The 22862-nt window shown below is 58.5% G+C and overlaps 3 protein-coding genes and 1 long non-coding RNA gene across 10 annotated transcripts; 3 read left to right on the forward strand and 1 right to left on the reverse strand.

The window, feature by feature from the left end:
• The first annotated feature begins 60 nt into the window (after positions 1-60).
• Mri1 (methylthioribose-1-phosphate isomerase 1) lies at positions 61-4402 on the forward strand. The gene is made up of 5 exons (XM_003468151.5): positions 61-465; positions 1113-1288; positions 2628-2804; positions 2884-3108; positions 3439-4402. Exons 1-5 carry the CDS (start codon positions 95-97, stop codon positions 3576-3578), a joined length of 1089 nt encoding a protein of 362 aa, XP_003468199.1. The 5' UTR covers positions 61-94; the 3' UTR covers positions 3579-4402.
• Positions 4403-4724: 322 nt separating this feature from the next.
• On the forward strand, positions 4725-6476 carry CUNH19orf53 (chromosome unknown C19orf53 homolog). Its single transcript, XM_003468350.5, has 3 exons — positions 4725-4887; positions 4966-5021; positions 6167-6476. Exons 1-3 carry the CDS (start codon positions 4785-4787, stop codon positions 6305-6307), a joined length of 300 nt encoding a protein of 99 aa, XP_003468398.1. The 5' UTR covers positions 4725-4784; the 3' UTR covers positions 6308-6476.
• A 3127-nt stretch (positions 6477-9603) lies between these two features.
• Positions 9604-18836, reverse strand: LOC134471019 (uncharacterized). Its single transcript, XR_010040339.1, has 2 exons — positions 17515-18836; positions 9604-11066 (listed from the first exon to the last, which is right to left on the reverse strand). It is a non-coding gene; the product is annotated as an uncharacterized LOC134471019 (long non-coding RNA).
• On the forward strand, positions 11063-21870 carry LOC100725191 (zinc finger SWIM domain-containing protein 4). Of its 7 annotated transcripts, none has more exons than XM_023564447.2 (5): positions 11063-11342; positions 12860-12988; positions 14162-14460; positions 20872-21026; positions 21128-21870. In XM_023564447.2, the coding sequence occupies exons 3-5, from the start codon at positions 14368-14370 to the stop codon at positions 21462-21464; spliced, it is 585 nt and encodes a 194-aa protein (XP_023420215.1). In that variant the 5' UTR covers positions 11063-11342; positions 12860-12988; positions 14162-14367; the 3' UTR covers positions 21465-21870. The 7 variants fall into 7 exon arrangements, 5 of the variants coding, with proteins under 5 accessions (XP_023420215.1, XP_063084544.1, XP_063084543.1 ...); XM_063228474.1 differs by having other exon boundaries at positions 11063-11315; XR_010040335.1 differs by having other exon boundaries at positions 11063-12988; positions 20558-21026.
• Positions 21871-22862: the final 992 nt, after the last annotated feature.

Consider the following 22862-nt stretch of genomic DNA (forward strand, 5'->3'; position numbering starts at 1 on the left):
TAGGGCCGCGCCCCGCCCCGCGCTCTGGCCCCGCCCCGCGCTCTGGCCCCGCCCCTCGCGCCTGCGCACTGGCGTCCATTGGCATGGCGGCAGCATGGCGTTGGAGTCTATCCGTTATGAGCCTGGCTCCCTGCAGGTGCTCGACCAGCTGCTGCTGCCCCAGCAGAGCCGCTACGAGGTGGTGGGCTCGGTGCAGCAGGCCTGGGAGGTCATCCGCGCCATGAAGGTGCGAGGCGCCCCCGCCATCGCGCTTGTCGGCTGCCTCAGCCTCGCGGTGGAGCTGCGAGCCGGCGCAGGGGGCCCGGGCCCCGCCGAGCTCGCCGCCTTCGTGCGCGAGCGACTGGGCCACCTGGTGACCGCACGGCCCACCGCCGTCAACATGGCCCGTGCCGCGCGCGACCTGGGGGACGCCGCGACCCGGGAGGCGGCGCGCGACGGCGCCACGGAGGAGGCTGTGCGGGAGAGGTAGGGGAAACCGAGGCACGGCGCGCTGCAGTCCCGAGCCCAGGCTTGAGGGCTGGAAGGCTGCGCGGAGCAAGTCCGCCCTCTTAAGTCTGCCTGGCCCTCGTGTGCCCCTCGATTTGGTTTGTGCTTTGCAGGAATTCCGCTTTGTCTCTGCTCATCACCTCCGCCCCAGTCACCCCATTCTCCGGTTGCGGGCTCGCTGTGGCACCAGGGCCTTTGCAAGAGCCTGCACTCGTCGTCTTCCCCAAGGCTGTCATACTGCACATCCGTTTGTCACCTTCCCTTCGCTGTATTCTGATCCTGCTTTTTTCCTTCCCCTTATTATCAGCCCATGCCCCGCCTTCCACCCCCCTCCCTGCCCAGTGTCCTGCCCATGCCCCGCTTTCCACCCCCCAGTGTCCTGCCTCAGCCTCCTGAGCACTTTGGGTTACAGGTGTCCCATGCTGCCTGGCCACCAGGGTGGGAAGTCTTGTTTACTGCTGTGTCCACTCCTAGTACCAGGCACACAGGAAGCGCTGAGAAATGTGTCACATGTGCACACACAGTGACAGTTTCATGATGGTGGCCGAAGCATCCAGGCCCCACAGAGCAGTACCGGGTGGACAGGAGGGACTGGTCCAGGCCCTGAGGTCTGTGCTTGGCCCCAGGGTGATCTGCTACGCTGAGGACATGCTGAAGAAGGACCTCAGGGACAACCGCAGCATCGGGGACCTGGGAGCCCACCACCTCCTGGACCGGGCCGCCCCCCAGGGGGGCAAGGTGACTGTGCTGACCCACTGTAACACTGGCGCACTGGCCACCGCCGGCTACGGCACAGCCCTGGGTGAGCCCTGGCCTCTTGGGGGGATGGGAAAGGACCACTTTGAGTTACAAAAGGAAAAACTACCACCAGAAAAAAAGAACTAAGCTTGAACTACTGTAGGTGACTGTATCAGTTCTTATATAGATACAGTTAAGGCGCTAGCTTCAGGTACGGCTAAATCCAGGGGCTCAAAGCATAGCAGACTGGTTTTCTTATATCTCACGAGGTGGACAGGGCTGCCTGCCCACCCCAGAGCTACCTGAGCCATAGGCTTAGAAGAGGAGCAAGATGTGGGCCCTAAGAGGACTGATAGGGTGGGAGTGAGCCCCCCAAGTAAGACTGGGAACTGTGACCAGCAGGGAGATAGGTAGTGAAGTTCCTGGTGCCTGATGTTTCGCCAGCACATTTTCCCACCTTTCGAGGTTCCACTCTCATCTTGTGCTGGGGACAGATCCTTCCCCTTGGAGGGACGAGGTACAGACATCCAGCAACAAGATAAGCGCAGACAGCAGATGTGGGGGTGCACGTCTGCAATGCTAGCATTTGGGAGGTGGCTGAGGCAGTGAAGTTGTGAGTTTGAGGACAGCTTGGACTACAGAGCAAGACCCTGTCTCAAAAGAAGCAAAAAAGAAAGAGCTTGGGGTACAGCTCTGTATGAGGCCCTGGATTTCATACTCATTAGCAAAAAGTAAAAATAAATTACCTGAGAGGTGATGGTAGTTGGTAAATGGCTGGGAGTGGTTGAGCATGTCAATAATGCCAGCACTCCTGGAGGCTGAGGCAGAAATATCACAATTTTGAGCTCAGCCTTGGCACTTGAGCCAGAACCGACTCAGGCTGCCCATGGTAGTGCACACTGTAATCTCAGTACTTGGGAGGCTGAGGCAGGAGAGTCACTGCAAATTTGAAACCAGCTTGGCCTGCATAGTGAGTTCAAGACCAGCCTGAACTACTGTTTCAATATAAGAAAATAAAGGGCTGGAGATGTAGCTTCATGTAAAGCTGGTTTAATACCCAGCACTGCACCCCAAGAAAAGAAAAAAAAAAAGAAGCTAGAGCTGGGTGTAGTGGTGTATACCTGTAATCCCAGCACTCAAGAGGCTGAGGCAGGAGGATCTCCTGAGTTCGAGACGAGGCCTGGAGTATATAAACAATATAAACAAGTATAAACAAGTGAGACTGTCTCAAATAAAAAAGAAGATGCCTAACACTGGGGCCCAGATAGAGGGGTGGGACTGCTGTGTACCCCTGAGGGGTCAGGGGGATTTGTGGAGGTGTCACCCAGTCAGAGGTGGAGGCAGAGAGAGGGAACAGCCTGGGCAAAGTCCCCCCCCCCCACTGACACCACCCCTTTCCACAGGTGTTATCCGCTCCCTGCACCAGCTGGGCCGCCTGGAGCGCGCCTTCTGCACGGAGACCCGGCCCTACAACCAGGGCGCGCGGCTGACGGCCTTTGAGCTAGTGTATGAGGGCATCCCCGCCACCCTCATCACCGACAGCATGGCAGCTGCTGCTATGGCCCACCAGGGTGTGTCAGGTCCGAGGCGGGGTGTGTGGGGGCCCTAGGAGGCCAGGACTGGGCTGCATGACGGCTCAATCCGGTTTCTTGCTCCCAGCCGTCGTTGTGGGAGCTGACCGCGTGGTTGCCAATGGAGACACAGCCAACAAAGTCGGCACCTACCAGCTGGCTATCGCCGCTAAGCACCACGGCATCCCCTTCTACGTGGCTGCTCCCAGTTCCTCCTGTGACCTCTGCCTGGAAACTGGCCAGGACATCATCATCGAGGAGCGGCCGGGCCACGAGCTCACCGATGTGAATGGGGTCAGGATTGCAGCACCCGGTGAGCCGTCAGGAGGGGAGTGGGGTATGGTGGCTCACACCTGTCATCCCAGCACACAGGAGGCTGAGGCGAGAGGGTCGCCAGGAGTTCCAGGCCAGCCTGGCTACATAGCAAAGCCTGTCTCAAAAAGGCAAAGACTGTAAAGTGGGCAGCAACTGTCCAGAAGGGGCAGGGAGACCTGACCTTGTCACCTTGTTACTGGGATCAGTGTCCCTGTCTCTGTGCAGTATTAGAGTGAGAACCCCAAGAGCCTCTGTGGTGGAGACAGATGAGGACAGCTGAGGGTCTTCACAAAGCCGACTCCCTGCCTATGCCACGTCTTCCCTGCAGGTATTGGGGTGTGGAATCCCGCTTTTGACGTCACCCCACACGACCTCATCACTGGTGGCATCATCACAGAGCTGGGTGTCTTCACCCCCGAGGAACTCCGAGCAGCCCTGAGCACTAGCCCGTTAGGGGCAGGCACCTAGGCGGAATCCAAAAGGAACCAAGCCAGTCTCCCCCACCCCGACCCTCAATTTCCACCATGAAGTAGCCTAGCCAGTGTAATCCCAGCACTCGGGAGGCTGAGGCAGGAGGATCATTTCGAGTTCAAGACCAGGGGCTACAGAGTGAGCTCAAGGCCAACCTGAACTACATACAGACCCTGTCTCAAAAAAGACAAAAAAATAGTGTTGCCAAAAGCTGACCTTCCTCTGGCAGCCAGGCTTCACCCTGGAGCAGAAGGAGCAGGCAGGGTCCTTCATGGCTCGTAGGGGCCAGCAGTCCAAGTGTGGCAGTATGTGCCTGTTGTTGCAACCTCAGGAGGCTGAAGCAGGAGGATTACTGTGAGTTCAGGGTTAGCTTGAGCCACATAGCAAGACCCTGTGTCAAGCACACACCCTAAGGAGCCCAGTACCAGTGACTGAGCTACCCAGGTTCAACTCTCAGCTCTGTTTCTCCTGTGTGCCCTTGGCAAGTCCCTTCATCTCTTTGTGCCTTAGTTTCCTGCAGATAAAACAGAGATAAAGCCAGGTGTGGCAGCACACCCCTGGACTCAGGAAGTTGAGGCAAGAGGGTCACTGTTCGAGCCAGCATGGTCCACCTAGTTAGACCTTGTCTCAAAAAGAAAAATAAACCTGGGTGTGGTGGCACACCCCTATAATCCCAGCACTCGGGAGGCTGAGGCAGGAGGATCCCTGCGAGTTCCAGGCCAGCCTGGGCTACAGGTGAATTCAAGACCAGGTTGTACTGCATCTCAAGACCCTGCCTCAACGGAAGACCAAAACTAAAAATAAACTATTGTTTAATGTCGTGTTTTTGTTTCATTTGTTTGTTTTGAGGCAAGGTCTTGCTCCACTCTCAGGGTCAATAGTGTACCACCATGTAATCAAAGATGCTCCCCACCCAAAAAAATCCATTAAAAATGTGAAGGTTTTGCTGGGGATTTAGCTCAGTGGCATAAGCGCCTGCCTGGCAAGCACAAGGTCCTGAGTTCTCAGCTTTTTGTATAAATGCCATAAGCGTCCTTTGCGTGCTACCATCCATAGCGATGCAATTTCTTATCCCGTTGGTGGGCTACTGGCCCTTTAAGTGCCCCTTTTGAGTCCCGTGAGTCTCTACGACCCGCTGTATCCCGTCGTGCCCTGCGCCTTCCGGCATTGCGTAGCCACGCCCCTTCCGGCGTGCGCCCCATCATGGCGCAGGGTCAGCGCAAGTTCCAGGCGCGGAAGCCGGCCAAGAGCAAGGCGGCGGCGAAGGCGGCGGCCTCGGAGCGAAGCCGCGGGCCCAGAAAAGGCGGTGAGGGGCGGGCCGGGGAGTGAGCGGGGCGGTCATGGGTGCGGGCCGCTTCCGCCTCATGCGAGCGCGTCCTTGCAGGTCGCGTGATCGCCCCCAAGAAGGCACGCGTGGTGCAGCAGCAGCAGATCAGGAAGGTGAGCGGAGCCGTAGCGCGGGGGCTTCGATGTCCTCCCCGGCGCGGCGAACGCGGGACCCCGGTGCCCCATGTCGGGAGCGCGTTCGCAGCCCCCGGGGTTGAAAATACCCTGGCGCTAGGAGGGACCGGGATCCTGCAACCCGCGCCTCGGCTGGGCTCTGGCGTTGCCGCCCGTCCCCGGAGTGTGAGGATGCGGGCCGGGGCGGGGCAGAGCCCGTGAGGATGCTGCGAAGAGGTTTAAACTTGGGGCCGGAGCGGTGTCGTGGGATCCCGAGCCGAGCACTCGGGCCCCGAGGGCACGCTCGCTGCTTCTCTCAGAACCCGTTATCCCGGGCTTGCGCGGCTCCGCGCGGTGGCATCAGGCGTCGCTGTTGGGGACCACGCTGTCCATTTTCCTTTGCATTCTGCCTGTCCTCCGGAAGTGTGTGGTCACCTCTTGGCCTACCTGCCCAGCGCTCTTTCTGGCTCCCACCACACTTGGGAAAAGCCAAGAAAGCATGTGTGATCTGCCCTGCCCGCCTCCCACCGTTCCCTGTCCCCTCCTTCCAGCTTTCCAAGTCCCCTCAAGCTTCTTTATGCCACCCTGACCTGGTAGCAGCCCCACCCCTCACTTTATTTCCTCCCCCCCCCCATATCTTTTCACCATGGCAACACATAGTCTATGGAACAGCTGGATGTCTGTCATGAGGGTGCCTTTCACCTGTGGGCATTGAGCATCCTCCAAGCAGACTGGGCTTTCTCTGCCACTCGCTCTCTGCAGTGCCCAGGCACACGACTGTGGTCGCCATGATTAGAACCCACCACAGCCTTCTGAAGCAGACTGCACCCCACACAGCAGCCCTGGTTCCTTAGAGAAAAGAGATGACACAAGACACCCAGAGGCAGGAACACATCAAGCTCCACTTGGGTAGTTTGGGGACCCTGATCAGATGCCACCCCACTGTGAGAGCCTCGGTCTCCCCATGTCATGTGGCAGTGGGCAGAGCACGAGAGGTGAGAAGGGCTCTCATGATGGGTTCAGGGTGCAGAGCAAGGCCTAGGTCCCCATCCTCAGGCCCAGGGGACAGCTCCAGGCTGTCAAAGGGCAGCTGGCATGCCCACCCACACTCTGTCCCAGTCTGAGGCCCAGGGTTGCCCCCGCAGGACCTAGAGATCGCAATCCGGAAGAACATAGAGCATGAGGTGGTGATGAAAGCCAACTCCCACCTGCCCAAGAAACTGTCGCTGCTGAAGGCCCCGCTCAAGAAGAAGGGGGCCACTGCTACCCCCAAGACTGCTTCCTGAGGCTGTGAACCCACAGACTGCACCTTGGGCCACCAGCACAGGTGATATCCAGAGCCTGAGAGATGCTGCTGACTTCGCTGCTCAGAGTGCAAGATGAGGCCGTGTGGATACCCGCCCTCCCCATCCCGCCTCCGTGGGTTTTACCCCTACAGTAAAGGTGGTGTTGCCATGCTGTGTTACCTTGTGGTTCTGTGAGCAGGCTGGGGGGCAGGCGAGCCCCACCGATCTCTGCAAGAGCCCTGTCCCAGGCTGCCCAGCTTGCCCTCCACCTGGTGAGTACTCAGATGGGGAGGTGGCTTCTTGAGGCTCTGGGCCATCACCCTAAACATGACCTGGTGCTGCCCCTGTGGAGGTTCCTTCACCCCGGGCAGGTGGCAAGGTGCCTGGGCCGGGTTTGTCGTTGACATTTGAGAGCCAGGACTGGAGCCCACTCTTGTCGCCGGCCTCCCGCCATCAGTGTCCCAGGTCAGGGCTCTTTGTCCCCGTTGGGGACACCAGCCCCCGAGTTAGTGCTAGGTCTGCTGGGTTGGGCAGGGCCTGTGTTGTTTTGGGGGGCTGTATCCTAGTGACCTTTTTCCCCTAGCTCTTCTCTGCAAGATTTGGGTGCACCCCTGATGTGACCGGTTAATACCTTGGTGGCTGGAATTCCCTGGGTGCTCACTGCTTGGGAAGTGGGTGTTTGGCCTCCAACTGCCGTCCCCAAACCCCAGGTCCCTTTGGTCCTGTTCGTTTTTTTTCCCAAGGTACTGGGAAATGAACCTGGGATCTCAAAAGCCGCCAAGTTCCCCAGGCTGGGCTTGATTTGCAACCCTTCTGCCTTTCAGCATGCTAAGATTACAGCAGTGCCCGCCCTGGCAGGCTCCTGACAGCTCTGTGAATTCTTCCCCTCCCCCCGCAACCAGCTGAGCAGAGCTTCCCTCTTCCCAACTGCCCAGAGGCCCTGCAGCCCTGCCCCAGGTTCAGATCAGGAAGAGCTGGAGCTACGGCAGGGGGGGGCAGAGCTGCAGCTTCCTCAGCACATTGGATTTTGTCTTTAGTTTTTGTCAAGGTCACATTCAGTTGCCCAGTCATGTCTCAAAATGTGATCCTCTGCCTCAGTCTCTCAAATAACTGGGAATACCTACGTCCCGCCGTAAAGGGAGCGTAACCTGCATTTCCATCAGTGGAAGGATGAACAAAATGTAGGCCATCCATACGGTGGGATATTACTCAGCCGTGAACATTCGCAGGCTGCACCATGGACGGACCTTGAAAACGTGATGAGTCCAAGCAGCGTCCAGAACAGCTGAGAGCTGGAAAGAAAGTGGGGTGCTGGTAGAGGGGGCCAGATGGGTGTATAGCCTTGTGCTGGTGGGTCCTTGGGCTACAGAGAGACTGCACAGTCCCAGGCTGCCATGCCTTGAGGACACAGCGTCTGGAGCAGGAGCTCCAGGTGCTACTGTAGGAGGTGGAAGTGCCTTCCTGGCCACCAGGCCACACCCTTGAGCACCCCCCAAGGAACCACGGCTCGCTGTCCATCCCTCAGGCTGTGGTATGACCTGCCCTGTTGCCTGTTTAGGCGGCTTTGTGCATGGCTTTGTGCATTTAGCATCTTTCTGTGGCCATCTGTGCCAGCCTCTGGTCAGGGAGTCCACCTCCTCACTGCTCAGCCCCCTGGCATCTGCCCTTCCCAGATGGCATCTTCCAGGAGCAGCTCTCCTGCCCCCGAAAGGGGCCTGTGTGACCCTGGTGTTTCATTGCAGTGCCAGGGAATTCCTTGATTTTTATGGAGCGAGAGGTGGCGAGTCTGACTTTGTGGCTCAGACTGTCCTCAAACTCCCGAGCTCAAACAGTCCTCCCGCCTCAGCCTCCCGAGTGGGCCACCACTGGAGGCTCCATGTCTCCTCTTTTGAGTGTTTGACAGCCCTGGGTTTTGGCCTTTCCTATCATGATGAGGTGGCAATGCTGACAGAGATCTTTAGGGTGCAGCCGCCAGCCTGCGCGCCCTGGGAGGTTCACTTTCATCTGTTAACAGTGTCTGGTTTTCAGACCTTGGGATCACACCTAGGGATTTTACCACTTACCTACATCCCGGCCAGGCCTTTCTGCGTTTTGGGGTTTTTTACTGGGAGACAGGGATGGTCTCCCTGCTAAATTCCTAAATTGCTCAGACTGAGTTCCAACTTGCACCCTCCTGCCTCAGCCTTGCAGAGTGCTGAGGTGACAGGCATGTGCCTCCTCCATTCCCGGTTTCCAGACTTTCTGAACCCCTTCCAACAGCCGCCTGGTTCCCATGTCAGTTAAGAAATCGACTTAAGACACTTCCATGTCCAGTGTTTACAGGCACTCCTCTCTGAAGCATCTCTAATCTGCCTGCCCCATCCGAGAAGCAGAGCTGCACAGCCTCAGCCACCAGGAGGCGCCCGAGACCGGCCCGAGCCTGCTGCAGTCCGGTAACCCCTGGGACAGCGCAGGCATCCTGGGACGTGGCCTCTTCAGTGGCTCTCAGCAGCTGGCCCCAGGACAGGAATTTCGACCTACCACACCCAACCCTGGGGTTCCCCAGCCTCTCGTTTTCCCCTCTGCTTCCTTGGTGACTCCCCAGCCCGTGAGACCCCCAGGAACCCTACAGCCAGGACCCCCGAACCCCACGTGGCCCTGTATGAGTCACTTCATCTCTGACTGCCTCTCCAAAGGGGATTCCAATGCCCCCATTTAGTGCCCCAAAGCGGAAGGGCTGGGAACCCCCAGTGCCACAAGGACAAAGGTACCGGGCTGGGGCCGGGAGCTCAGTCCAGCACTGCCAGTCTCCCTGGGACCTGGCCTCGCCCAGCCCAGCCATCGGCTGCCTCATAATCTCGATTCCTGTGCGCCCTGGCCTGGCCCTGGGCCGTGACCTCGTGTTTCAAACAGAAGAAGAGAAACCTGAGCAGCTTGGTAGCTTGGGCCAGCGTGGCCACCAGGCCGAGTCCGGGGCCAGCACAGCTGCCGCTCGGCAGGAACCACACGGGCAAAGGGATCAGTGTCGCCCCCGCGGCCCAGCCTGCCGGGCCCTGCTTTCCCCACAGGTCAGGTGAGGACACTCGGGCAGCTCAGCAGCGCCTCATGCCCAGACGGTGAGCTCAGCTGCGGCCTCCTCTGAGGAAGCCAGGGCTTGCTGCTCCCACAGGAGGGGGAGGCCTGCGTCTGGGCACCAGGAGTCCACCGGCACCAGCCGCTTCCACCAGGAGGGCTCAGCTTCTTGGCCTGGAACACACGGGACTCTTCACCCCACATTGCTGCAAAACAAGGCTTACATAGAACAGAGCAGGCAGAGCCAATTTCAATCAGAGTTTACTGAAACCACGCATCATTTTGATGTGTAATCAATAGTTAACACTGTCTTTAATTTGGTGTTTTGAGATAGGGTATTGAAATTGCTTTCCCCCAGGCTGGCCTCAGATTCACAGCAGTCTCCCTGCCTCAGCTTCCTGAGTGCTGGGATGACAGATGTGCGCCACCGCATCCCACTGAAAATTCTCAATGAGATATTTTGTGCCCTTTTTTTTTTTTTTTTTTTTTTTTGGTCTTTTTCGTTTTCATCGGTACAGGGGATCGAACTCACGACTGCCTGCTTGCAAGGCAGGCGCTTATGCCGCTGAGCTAAATCCTCAGCCCCGTGGCCATTTATTTAAGTGTCTGAAATCTACCGCACATTTGGGACTGGTCAGAAAGAGCCGCTTGAGACCCCGAGAAAAGCCCTGAAGTTCCCAGGCAGAGGGGCCCCGTCCCAGCTCTGCACATCGCTTTCTTGCGTCGTAGCCTAAGTCACAGGTGCCAGACCGAGCGGCCGCGGGCGGTGCTGCCCAGACGCCGGCAGTAACGAGACAGCCCGAGGAAGCGCTACGCGGGTGCTCTGAGATCTCGGGGTGGGGGAGGCAGTGACCAAGACCACGGCCAGCTTCCGGGGCACAGATGGTGGCCCGGACGAGCTGGGTCACAAAAGTGATCGCAGGCGGTTGGATTTGAAGCTGCACACTTTACTACGTCGAGATGATCGAAAACTAGAAATTTTCCCAGGCATGGGGGCGCACAGCTGTCACCCCAGCACTTGGGAGGCTGAGACAGCAGAATCTCTGTGAGTTCAGGCCAGCCTGAACTACTTAGTGAGTCCCGGCCCTGATAAAATTTTACAAAATCATGAACCAACCTATTTAGGGCACTGAAAGGACGGGGTCGAGGAGGGGGGGTACCCTGGGCTGAGCCTTGCCTGGGCCGAGGTCTGCAGCCCTCCCACGTCCCGCCGGAAATCCGCACCTATGCTCGGGTCCCCAAACCTCACACCGAGCCGGGGCCCTGAGACGCAGGGCGCACGTCTCGGACCGCACAAGCGCAGGTGGAAGGCGCGGCGCAGCCGACAGTCCTCCGGGCGCCCGGCAGCGACCCTCGGTAAACAAAGCCTAGCAGCCCCTGGCCCACAGTCCAGCTCCGGGGAGGCGGGGGAGAAATGTGAATGAACCCAGGGCCCGCCCCGAAACTTGGCAGACGGTCCAAGATGCGGTGGGGGGGGTCCTTTCCGCTCCGATTGGCTCCTGGAGCTGTGTGATTGACAGCGCCTCCCGCTGCGTTCCGTGATTGGACAAACGCGGTAACACTGGCATAGCAGTTGTCCAATGAGCCGAAGCGTCTGGGTCTGGAGGCGCAGCCAAGGGAACAAGAGGATCGCGGAGGCCTAGACGGGGTCCAATCGGGTCGGGCGCCGGGGGCGGAACGGAGGCGAAGGCTAAAGCGGCGGCCGAACCTGCTTCATTGTTGTGGAGACTTAAGAGCCGCTCCCCTCTCCCCGGCCGCGCAGTGGGTGGGCATGGGTCCCGGCGGCTGAGCGAGCAGGACAGCAGCCCGGCAGTACGGAGCCGGAGGAGCGCGGCGGGCATCGGGCCAACCCGCAGGCCTGCCCGGCCCTGTCCCGAGCATGGAGCCCCTCGCGGCTAAGCAGAGTCGGGGCTGCCCCGGGGGACCGGAGCAGCTGCTGGACCTCAGCGCCAAGCAGGTGGCCGAGAGCTCGGCCTTCGAGCAGGTGCCGGGTGGGGACCCCACCGGGCCCCAGAGCTGCCGTCCCCCTCGACCTGCATCCCCAGCCCCATGTCCCTCGCCACCCAGCCTCACCCCACAGGGCACCGACTCTCCCCGTTTCGATCCCCCAACTCCTGCAGGCAGCCCTCGCCCGGGACACCCCACCTCCTCAAGTGTGAGGCGCCAGGCACTCAGCATCTCTCCACACCCCAGCTCGGTCATCCCCGCCGCCCCCCTCCAGTCCCAGCTCGCACCTGCCCGGTGGAGACCCCTTCCCGCTCCCCCAACCCCTCCCCCATCTGACTCCTTCCAAGAGGGAGCTAGGCATGGAGGGGGGTATCGCACAGGTGCACCCCAACCAGCTTGTGGGGCTGCTCCCGGGGTCTCTGCCCTGAGGCCCCGGGGCTGGGGTCCTTCAGGCCCCCTTAGCCCCAGCCTCAGAACAGTCTGCACCCCCAAGCCAGAGCAGCCCCCATGGGCTCACGGGCTGCCTGACTTCAGGGGGACTTTGCGGGCTCACCAGTTAGGACCCATGAGTTCAAGTGCGGGGGCTGGATCTGCCTCTGATTCATGGGCTGGAAAATCCCTCCTCAGTCATCTGCCAGCTGTAACCCAGCCAGTTGCTGCCCCGCTTCCCTCAGAAACCCAGGCATGCGGGGGCGCAGGAAGGCCTCCACCCTTCTTTCTTCTTTGTGTGTGCTACCTGCCGCAGGGGCCTGGCCTGGCCGGGTTGGGAGCTCACAGGGCTGGGAGCTCAGAAGATGTCTGGGCTCTTCTGTAAGCCCCTGGAAGTGCTGCCCTGGCTTTGAGGTAGCTAGGACACAGAGAGGCTGAGAAACCCCTAAGGTCACCAGCCATTGGGCAGCCAACCCAGACTGGAGCGCAGGCTTGGTGGGGTTCAGTGCCTGGAACCCAGGGAGGTGGCCAGGACTCCTCCTCTGGGCAGGGGCTCAGTGGAACGCTGCACAGAGACCCTGTCCTGGAGTGGGAGCCCCCAGCTCTGAACCTCCTCTGCCAAGCTGTAAATCAGGGTCACCCTAGATGATCAGATGGTTCAGTTGGCGTGAGAATTATGTGAAACCACTTTTTTCTTCCTTGTTCGTTTGTTGATTTGTTGTTTTGAGGCAGGGACTCCTTCTATAGTTCAGGTTGGCTTTGAACTCAGCAGTCCTCCTGCACGCGCCAATTTCTTTCCTTGCTTCCTTTTTTCTGGTCCTGGGGAATGAACCCAAGGCCTCTCACCCTAGTCACTTCTGTCTGACTTTTTCCCATCCCCTCGAGGTGGTGAGCTTCAGGGTGGTAACTACAGGCCGGGCACCGCTGAGCACATGGGGGCTCTGTGTGCTCACTTGAGCCCAGGGCTCACTAAGCTGCCCCAGGCTGAACCTGAGCTTCCAAGCCTCCCGCCTCAGCCTTCTTAGTAGCTGGACTTGGGATGTAGACAGAATCCCTAAAAGGTGGTTAACATCCCAGAGAGGCCAGGCTCCACCCCTGGGTGACCCCTGCTCCCTCCCCCCACAGGTGGAGCTCTGCTCCTGGTGCTGGTGCCACAGGTGCCAGTGCAGAGGCGGATCACATTCTGGTCCTTGCCAAGAAGCAGCGAGAGGGACCTGTGTGTGTACTAGTCGCTAGGATGCCGGGCCGTGGAGGGTGAGCAGGGTGCCCTTTACCCACGGGCTGCAGCAGCTGCAGAATGGGGGGGATGGGCCGCGTCCTCCAAGTGGGTGAGTGGAGCCCCACATGGGGGGAGGCAGCCAAGCTGGGTAGAAGTGGCCAGACAGAGGGCTTAGGCCTGGGGTGCAGGTCCCATAGGCTAGCGTGGCCGTTTCTGTTTCTGTGGTGCTGGGGATGGAACCCAGGGTCCAGCCCTGAGCACATCCCCGGCCTTTTTGGTATTTTTAATGTTGAGACGGTGCCTCAGGAAGTCCTGGGGTGGGCGGTGTCTAACTTTCTTGTTTTGTTCTAAGTTAGAGGCTCACTATGAATTTTAGGCTGGCCTAGAACTTGAGCCTAAGGGGATCCTCCTGCCTCAGCCTCCCATCTGGGATGGCAGGTGTACAAAGTGTTGCCACACCTGGCCCCTGGATCTTGCTGTACCAGAGTCCAGGCTCACCCCTGACCTCAGGCACCAGGGTAGATGGGGATATGGTGGGAAGGAGGGGAACCAGAAGGGAAACCCCTGCGCCGAGGCAGGAGGTCTGGGGCATGGGTCAGGCGGAAGAGGCAGAGTCCCCTAGGGCTGTAAGGGATGCAGCTGGAGTCACAGTGCTAAGGGGCCCAGGCCTGGGCCTGGGAGCAAGGGAGAAATTGGGGAGGCGGGGAGTGGGGTGGAGAGGCCGAGGTCAGGGTTGGAGGGTGACAGGTGGGGAGAGCTAGGTCTGCAGGTCACAGAGACCTGTTACAGATTTTAGAAAGAACTAGGAAAGCCAGGGGCCTGGAGCCCAGCGGCCAGACCAGTTGGATAAGCCAGGCAGTCACCCACCTGCCTAGGAGCCAGGGAGGAACCCGGGTGCCGGCCATCTGCCCCTGAGCTCTGGGCTCCTGTCAGTGTCAGACCCCTCATCTTCCCAGAAAGGGTAGGGCTCCTGTCCTGGCCATATCCATGACTGATTCTCAGAGAAGGATTTGCTGGAGATCTAAGCCCAGCCAGCGTCCCACGCCTTGGTCCTACATCAGCTCATTCTTTTATCTGTTATTGGGGGGTCAGACTCACATCCTCCCACTTAGCCCATCATCAGCTCTTAACTTTTGTTTAGAATCAAGATCTTGCTAAGTTGCTCTCACTTAGGACCCTCCTGACCCTCCTGCCTCAACTTCCCACAGTGCTGGGTGTTTCCTGATTTTGTGATTTCTGGAACATGTCTACCACGTGGCAGTCAGCTTTGACCACTGCAAGATCAGGACTGTGAGCTGCAGCTGCCCCCGCTGGAACCTCCTCTACTGCCCACACTCAGTGGCCCTGACCTGTACCACCTCTGCCGAGCCTGCCAGGTGGAGCCGCAGCTGCCCATCTCCAAGACACTGACCAGATGGACCGAGACCAGCTGCAGAAGCTGGGGCAGGACCTCATCAGTGCCTGGCTGAGGAGGTGCTGCTGGACTCGCAGACCAGCCAGCGGCACGGTGAGGGCACCCAGCCACTCTACCTAGTACCCCAGTGCCCCAGCCGCGTTGGCCACGTGGGCGGTGGGCACCCTGGATGTACTCTGGCCCTGGGGGGGGGGTGGCAGTCAGGGAACCAGGTCAGGCACCGAGGTGCATACTATCAGTACCAGGGATCGAACTCACAACTACGCGCTTGCAAGGCAGGTGCTTATGCCGCTGAGCTAAATCCTCAGCCCAGGTTTGTCAGAATTTTAAAAGATAGTAAAAAGTAAAAAGGGCTGGGGAGGGAGTTGAGTGGCGCAGCCCTGGACTCGATCCGCAGTGCTGGGCAGGGGCGGAGGAAGTGGACTGCAGGCCGCAGGTGGAGGACCTGAGTGAGGACCACAGCAGCCCCATGGTGCGGGGCAGGGTGGGTACGGACCATGGTTGGGCAAGGGGCGACTGGCAAGAGTGGAAAAGCAAGTGGAGTGAGTGGTCATGTGAGTAAAGCAGACCGCAAGTGAACCAGAGCTGCTGGTGACTGGAAGTGGGGATGGGGTGACATGGGCGGGGATTTGACAGGCCCTGACGGGTGGGGCGGGGCTGGAGGGCTGAGGAAGGACGGATAAGCCAATGGGCACGCAGAATGGGGATGAGTGACAGGTGCCTCAGGCTCAGGAGTGGGCGGGCTGAAGGTGGACAGCCCAGCATGTGGCACTAGGGTGTTTGCATGGACTCCTGGGTTGGCGGGTGTGTCTAGGGCTCAGAGGCTATGTGAGCTGATGGAGTAACGACGTGGACAGAGGCCCGCAGTGTTGGGGTGCATTCTGGCTGACATGGGTGGAGGCCCGCAGTGTTGTGGTGGTTCTAGCTGAGACGGGCAGGGGAATGGACGGTGGAGGGGCGGCACGCGGGTGGCTGAGGCCTAGGATGTGTAGCACTTCCATAGGGGCCGCTCTGTGGGGCACTGGGGGCACGGTGGTTGTATCAGTGGTAGGCTGGGTGGGTGGGGGGTCGGTGTGGAGGTGAATGCGGGCGTGGGTTGGTGAGAGGAGCGGTGGGTGGGTAGACCGGGGTATGGGTGCGTGGCGGGGCATGGACAGATGGATAGGGGCGGTCCCTCTCACACCCGCTCCCCCTGTCCGGTGCAGGCATGGCAGATGCTGTGCCTGCGTGAGTCCAACGGGTGCACAGAAGAAAGGTGGACACTAGTCCTCTCTGCATGTCCTTGGCCGAATGGAGGCTCCCACCAGGAAAGCAGCCACCCAGGTGCCTCAAGCAGGGAGGAATTTAATACAGGGATCGAGCATTCCTGGGCCCATCCCGGGCTGAGACCTCAGGTCCAACCAAGCACCAAGGGACTGAGCTGGTTGCTGTGACAGACACTGGGGATTTGAGGCCAAGAACAAGTCCAGCCTGGGCGACACCATGAGACCCTGTCTTTCAAAAGGAGCTTCCGGGTGTGGCAGTGCACACCTGTCCTCCTAGCACTTAGGGAGGCTGAGGCAGGAGGATCACAAGTTCAGGTCCAGCCTGCACATCTCAGTGAAGTGAGACCCTGTCTCAAAATCTTTTTTTTTTTTTTTGTCTTTTTCCTTTTTATCGGTACCGGGGGTGGAACTCTCGACTGCCTGCTTGCAAGGCAGGTGCTTATGCCGCTGAGCTAAATCCCCAGCCCCTCAAAATCTTAAAAGAAAGTTCTGGGGATGTTTGAGCATGTAGCTCAGTGCCATGGCTGAGTTCAAGCCTAGTAGTAAAAAAGTTACCTATGTGGTTGTAAATTAGTGTTAGAACCCTTAGCTGGCATGCTGTGGGGTCTGACCTCAGCTCTGCAAAACAAACAAAAACCACTGTGGAAGACAGGGATCCTAGCACACAGCTAACAGCTGCGGTCCCCAAAGGGTTTCTAGCCACCATCAGGACTCCAGACTTTGCTGACCAAACCCAGAGTCTTCGTCCTGCCTCCTCCTGAGCTTCCAGCCCCTGCAGAGAGGTAGCACCGGCCACCGCCCCTCCACAGTGTGGACCAGGGCAATAACCAGCTTTGCAGATTTTTTTGTTTGAGAGCAATCAGAAACCCACCGATGAGGAATTTAGTAACTGGTAGTTAACCAGGCACCCTGAGTGCCCCAGGAGAAGGGGTAGGAGGAGGATGGGTGTCCTCCCACACTGACCCAGGGTCAGGTAGAGACAGAGGACAGCACAGGTGACAGAAACCTGGGAGGAAGGGTGCTTGGTGTGGAGCAGGAGGCTGACAGTGGGTTCCAGATAGCAGGTGACTACCCTGCTAAGATTCCCCAGGATGTCTTTGGAGACCCTGGAAGGGGTCTGCGCTGCATTTCAGCCAGGTGGGCAACCCTGAGGTCAGAGGAGCAGGGGACACTGAGGCTGTGTGTTGGGCAAAGCCCTTCCCTATGGTGTCCTGCCCGGCCTGGTCCAGCAGTGCCACTGCAGAGGCCTGGGTCAAGCAGCACGGCCTCCGAGGGGACTGCTGATGACACGCAGGGTCAGGACGGAAGGATGCGCCCCTTTGTGCACGCAGGCAGAACCTAAGCTCCACCCCCCAGAGCTGCTACAGAAAGGCAACAGGGAAGGCTGAGTGGGCCACCCCTGAACCCCATAGGCTGCCTCTGCAGGGCGCTCCTAGAGGCATGTTGCCTGGAGGAGGAGCCTCTCTCGGTTTAGGGTCCCAGGTATAGGACCCATCTTGGGAGACCTGCAGAAGGAGGATTGGGTTCCCACTGTGTTGGTACCGCCCTGGCCCTGTGCTCCATGAAGCTGATGTCACACCCTGGGCCAGAATGCCTAGGTGATGTCATGCCCGTGGCCACGCCACTTGGAGGGAGCTAACAGACCAAGCCTCTCCTGGAAATTTGGCTCCCCTAGGCCCAGCTGCGCTAGGAGGAGCTCCACACTCCAAGACTTGGGGTGTTCCCACCCACCACGCTGTCCCTGTCGCCATGCTTAGGGCCAAGAGCTACAGGGCCCTAGGGAAGGGTTGGCAGCCTTCAGTAGCCGTCGTCCTGTCGCCCCAGACTCAGGAAGTCGGTCTACCGGCACGTGCAGATGCCCAGGAACCCCGAGGAGTCCTACCTGGCGCTGGCAGTAGAGCTCACACTGCTGGGCCTGGGGCAGTAGCGGGCCCTGTCTGAGGGACTCTATGCCCAGGACAAGGTGGTGCGCAATGAGCAGCTGTTGACCCTGCTGGAGGAAGTGGACCTGGATGACTGGCTAGCACAGGTGCTGCGCAAGCAGGCGCGGCTGCTGCTGGACGGTGAGGCACCGCCCCTGCAGTTTACGGTGCGCCCTGAGCGGACGCCATCCTCTTACTCCCGCCCCCTAGCGTGTGCTGGCAGCCAATACCTGCTCCCCCTTAGCTCCGCCTCCAGGGCCTTACTCTCCATTCTAAAAGTTTTTAGTGCCGCCTCGACTTGCTGCCAGCCAATAACTGCTCTACATGGTGAGGGCCCACCCTTTGAGCAGTTTATAGTCAATGAGATAGTCGCTTCTGGGCGGGGACGGCAACATAGGCACCGCCCCTGTGCCTCTGGCCCCGCCCGTAGTCTGAGCCTATGGGCTTGATTGCTGTGAGTTTCCGCCCCTATTGATGCGGGAGTTATTTGGCACTGCCCCTCAAGGCTTCCCGGTGGGACCTCGCCGGTCTTGGGCACTAGGAGTGCCGGGGACCCTAGTCGCTGTGTCAGACCCAGCCCTGGTCTCCCTGGCCTTTGCATCTGTCCCGTTCGGTGCAGGCTCTCTCTGGAACCCGAGGTCTAAGCACACTTGATGGGAGAGGCGGCCCGAGCTCAGGTGCTGAGCCGGAAGGGATGCCCTTCAGCGGCTTCGGGGAGGCGCTGTCCCGGGAGGGCGTGCCCATGCACAGTACCTGTTCAGCGCGCTGCTGCTCCACGAACCCGACCTGGCCTACCGCCTGGCTCTACGGGCCATGAGGTGTCCTCTTCCTCCAGGGCCGGGGTGCAGCCTAGCGGGCTGGAGGACCTGGACTCCAGCCCCAACATTTTTTTAAAAACCCCAAAGCCATGATTTTTACGTTTTTATGGACCCAGTCATTCTGCCAGTTTTTACCACTTTTAAATGATTGAAAGAATCCAAAGACTGCTTTGGACTCGTGAAAAACATGAAATTCGAGTTTCAGTGCCCAGAGATGAAATTTTATGGCCCTGAGGCTCGCACACTCTCAGGGGTTTGGCTGTGGCCGCTTTTGTATAACACGGAATTGGGTCCCTGGGACAGAGACCGAACAGCTGGGGGCCGGACAGGTGGCTGTGGCCGTCCTGCCATCTGCAGAAAAGAGATCTGACCCGTGCTGCGTCTGTGGAAATGACCAGGCCGCTGAGCTGAATCTGTTGATTTACCTCCCCCGCCTCTCGTTTACACATAACAGGCTTGGGGTGCCTTCTAAGGCCAGGCAGCAAGGAATGGGGCAGTGTTCACCCCTGTTCTGTGCTGTTAGTTCCACCTAGGGACATCACATAACTTTCTGGACACAAAACTGCTGCCAGCATCCAGAGTCAGTCAAATTATGATTAAAAATACTCAAAGGCCCAGCATGGGGCCTCACACCTGTGATCCCACTTACTGGGGAGGCTGAAACGGGAGGATTGCAGGTTTCAACCCAGCCTGGGCAGCACAGCAACTTAGCAGGACCCTGTTTCCAAATTCAGAAGGCTCCAAATTCAGAAGGTGCAGCTTAGTGGTAGCAAGGCCCTGCCTTCCATCCCTAATTCCAGACAAAAAGACAGTTGTGTACGAATTGAAGATTTTATGCAAATACTACACTGTTTAGAGGTTTTATTAGTTTGATTTCTTGAGACAGGGTCTTGCTGTGTAGTTTGGGCTGTTCTTGAACTATGTAGGCCAGGCTGGCCTTGAACTTGTGGCAACCTTCCTGCCTCAGCCTCTTGAATGCTAGAATGACAGATGTGCACCTGGTACCATGCCATTTTATATAAGATACTTAAGCACTGACAGATCTTGGAATCTGGGGAGGTCTGGAGCCAGTCCCCTACAGATGCTAAGCAGCAACTACACAGTGAACTGGTTATAATAGTGTACAGGGGTTGTTGAGTCATTCTACAAACATTTGTGCACCAGGCTTCATTCTGGCTGCCATAAATGCCCCAGTGGAGCTGCATTCTAGGAGGCACCAAGCAGTGCATAAGTGAAGAAGTAAACCATCCCCTTCACCAGCTACCACCAAGGCCCTTTGTCCCCTGTCCCTCTGCCCTGCCCAGCCTCTACTGACCACCATTCCCTCTTTTGCAAGATCCACTTTTTTCTTTGTGAGATGGGATCTCACTGAGTGCCCGACCTGGGTTTGAATTTGTAGTCCCCCTGCCTTAGCCTCCCCCAGCACTGGGGTTACACGCCTTACACCCAGCTGAAATCCAATTTTTTAACTTCTACATGAAGGAGAACATGCAGTATCTGTGCTTTGTGTCTGGCTTATTTTGCTTAACATGGTATCTTCCCAGTCCCTTCACATAGCTTCAAATAGCAAGGTTGCCTTTTCATGGCTGAGTAGTACTCACCCCCCAGTAGGTTCGGTATCTTAGCTGTCATGAATGGGTCTGTTACAAACCCTGGAGTATGGGTGCTTTTTGCTGTGCTGATTTCCTTTCCTTTATGCATTTGTCCAGCAGTGAGATTGCCAGAGCCTGTGGCAGCTCTATTTTTAGGGTCTGTTTTTTTCTTGTGTGCTGGGGATTGAGCCCAGAGCCTTTGTGCTTGCAGCCTTGTGTGCTGCATCTCCAGGCCTTTGTCATTGTTACTTTGAGACAGGATTTTTTTTTTTTGGTCTTTTTCCTTTTTATCTGTACCAGAGATCAAACTCACAACTGCCTGCTTGCAAGGCAGGCTCTTATGCCGCTGAGCTAAATCCCCAGCCCCGAGACAGGATCTTGATACACGGCCCAGGATGGACTGGGCTTGTGACCCTGCGGGCTCTCACAGAGTGCTAGGATTACAGGATGCACCACCATACCCAACTAGTTCTGGTTTATTTTCCACACTGTGTTCCACAGTGGCTGTGCTAATTTGACTTCACAGGGACATCGAGTAAGGGTCTCCTTTTCTCCACATTCTCTCCAACATTCTCATTCTCTTTTTGTTTAAGACACACTGGAACTCGAACCCAGAGCCTCACACCGGTTAGGTGAGCCCTACCTCGGAGCCGCACCCTCAGTGCTTCTGAATTTGTGTTCATAGAGACAGGGTCATGCAGCACTATCGAGTGGCCTCGAACTGGCGCTCCTCCTGCGTCAGCCTCTCGAGTAGCAGGGATGACAGCCTCCTGCCACAGGCTGGCCATGATGGTCATGGCGCTAACCTCGCTGGTTCTCAGCAGGAAACCGCGCGGGGAAGGCCACCCAAGCGCAGCACGAGGGAAGGGGGGCCGCTGTCCTTCTAGGTGACTTCTGCCCTCCCCAGGCTGCCCGTCCTAGAGACCGAATTTCCAGCTGGAGATTCTCGCCCCAGCACTCTGGACTCTGTCACCAGCCACCGCTCATCCCACTGCTTCATCCCGAGCTACCTGGAGATGCGATAGGGCGAACTGGTGTCCACGCTGCTGACGGCCGCCAAGGGTGAGGAAAGCACCTCCCCGTCCCCTCTCTTCCCTGCCTTCCGCTATGCTCCCTGCCCCTCTCCCTGCTGCCCAGAGACCCAACCGTGCCCTCCTCCACAGGGACCCCAAGTGGCTGCACGCTGTCCTGGCTTCCATCCAGCAGAACATCCACTCCCCAGCTCTGCTCTTCAGGCTGGCGAAAAACGTCAGCAAGACAGCCACCCCGGCCAGGTCGCCTCCGGACGTCACGCTGCTGGGCATAGCGCTGGAGCCGGGCCTGCAGATGCGAGGCCAGGGCGGCGCCTCGCGCGAGCCCGCCCTTGGGGCGGGGCCTTGTGGGAGCACCGCCTTTTGGGTGGGGCCTTATGGGAGCTCCGCCTCGGGGCGGGGTCTGAATGGCACAGGCTCAGTGAGTAAAGGTTCAAGTTCACCTAGCAACCTCAAGGTCCTGAGTTAAATCCCTAGCACACAAAAAACAAAAACCGGAGGAAGCCAGGTAGTGCCCTGTAATTCCACACATTCTGGAGGCTTAGGCAGGAGGACCCAAGCTGTAGGCCCTCTACTGGGCTATGGGTGTGGCTCAAGCCTGGCCTGGCCAGCCTGTGGCCTTGGGTTTCATCCTGATCACGAAGTGAGGGGAGGGTGGGGCCAAGCCAGCCAGTAAGGCGCTGCCTTGGGGGTGTGGCCTGAAGAGAGACGGGGCAGAGGGCGGGATGCTGCGCTTCAGGCTTAGGAGCAGAGCATTGGGGCTCTGGCCCTCAGCAAAGTTCCTGGGGATATACTTCTGTGGCACAAGTACCCAACTGGCAAGTGCAAGGTCCTGAGTTCCAGTCCTGGTACCAAAATAAATTTTTATTCTATGAGGCTGGCGTGGAACTCAGGCCTCTCGTATGCTAGGCGAGCTCTCTACTACTGAGCAGCTACACCCTGGTGCAAATACCTTTCCTTTTTGTGACTTGGGGGTGGGGGGGTAGGTTTCCTGGGACCTCGGCCCTTTTGTTTATTTCTTTTTGGGCTCCTTTATTTGAAAAAATTCTTTTGATGTTGAGACAAGGTCTTACTAAGTTGCCAGGCCACTGAGTGACCCTCCTGCCTCAGCCTCCCAAGCAGCTGAGACATTAGGACTGCACCAAAGCGCCCAATCCTAGAACAGCAGGAGGAGGCAGCTTTTCCCTCCACCTCACACCAGGAAATCCTGGCTTGTGCCCTCTTGCCCTGAAGGTCATGCGGATGACCCTGAACGCCATGACCTGGCGCTAGAGAGAGATGGTGTGTGGGCTGGTGAACTGTGCCACAGAGATCGGTGAGGGGCACGAGGGGGCACGCGGTCGGTCACCCAGCTCTGACCCCGGAGATGTCATGCAGGGGGAAAGCAGAGGACACCCCCCCACCACTGTAGCCTGTGCTCACAGCCAGGCGCCAGGTGGGAGACCAGAAAGGCCGGCCAGGCTACAGCTGCCTGGGAAACAAAAGGGGTCCCCTGCTAGCCCCACCCCCAGCGCCACTGCGCCACATCTGGTAGGCTGACTCAGGAGGATCCCACAATGGGACACGGCCTAGGTAACTTAGCAAGGCGTCTTCTCAAAATTTAAAACAAAATGTGAAAAGGGGTGCCGGAGTGTGCAGCTGGTTTTGAAGACCTCGGGTTCCATTCCCAGTGCCCCCCCCCCCCGCAAAGCGTTTCAGAGATGGGTGACGACAGAGCGCCCCCACCCCGCTGTGGGGCGTGGCCCCGGCTGCTGTGGGGGGTGGCCCAGGCTGCGGTCCCGCCTCCCTGAGTCCTCCCCGCCCCGCACAGTCCACAGGCCCAAGGCCCTGGTGCACCTCTTGCGGAACTGGTGCTCTCTCTTCAGGC

Source organism: Cavia porcellus, unplaced genomic scaffold (genome assembly GCF_034190915.1).
Source record: "Cavia porcellus strain 051 isolate PalLab524CR breed Dunkin Hartley unplaced genomic scaffold, mCavPor4.1 scaffold_17, whole genome shotgun sequence".
Lineage (NCBI taxonomy): Eukaryota > Metazoa > Chordata > Mammalia > Rodentia > Caviidae > Cavia > Cavia porcellus.

Coding starts and splice junctions, on each gene's coding strand:
- CUNH19orf53 (XM_003468350.5), top strand. CDS start 4,785: ATGGCGCAGGGTCAGCGCAAGTTCCAGGCGCGGAAGCCGGCCAAGAGC. Junction 4,888..4,965: donor CCGCGGGCCCAGAAAAGGCG/GTGAGGGGCGGG, acceptor GCGTCCTTGCAG/GTCGCGTGATCGCCCCCAAG. Junction 5,022..6,166: donor AGCAGCAGCAGATCAGGAAG/GTGAGCGGAGCC, acceptor TTGCCCCCGCAG/GACCTAGAGATCGCAATCCG.
- LOC100725191 (XM_063228473.1), top strand. CDS start 14,368: ATGGACCGAGACCAGCTGCAGAAGCTGGGGCAGGACCTCATCAGTGCC. Junction 14,461..20,871: donor GCAGACCAGCCAGCGGCACG/GTGAGGGCACCC, acceptor TGCCCTCCCCAG/GCTGCCCGTCCTAGAGACCG. Junction 21,027..21,127: donor GCTGCTGACGGCCGCCAAGG/GTGAGGAAAGCA, acceptor CCTCCTCCACAG/GGACCCCAAGTGGCTGCACG.
- Mri1 (XM_003468151.5), top strand. CDS start 95: ATGGCGTTGGAGTCTATCCGTTATGAGCCTGGCTCCCTGCAGGTGCTC. Junction 1,289..2,627: donor CGGCTACGGCACAGCCCTGG/GTGAGCCCTGGC, acceptor CCCTTTCCACAG/GTGTTATCCGCTCCCTGCAC. Junction 2,805..2,883: donor GGCCCACCAGGGTGTGTCAG/GTCCGAGGCGGG, acceptor TCTTGCTCCCAG/CCGTCGTTGTGGGAGCTGAC.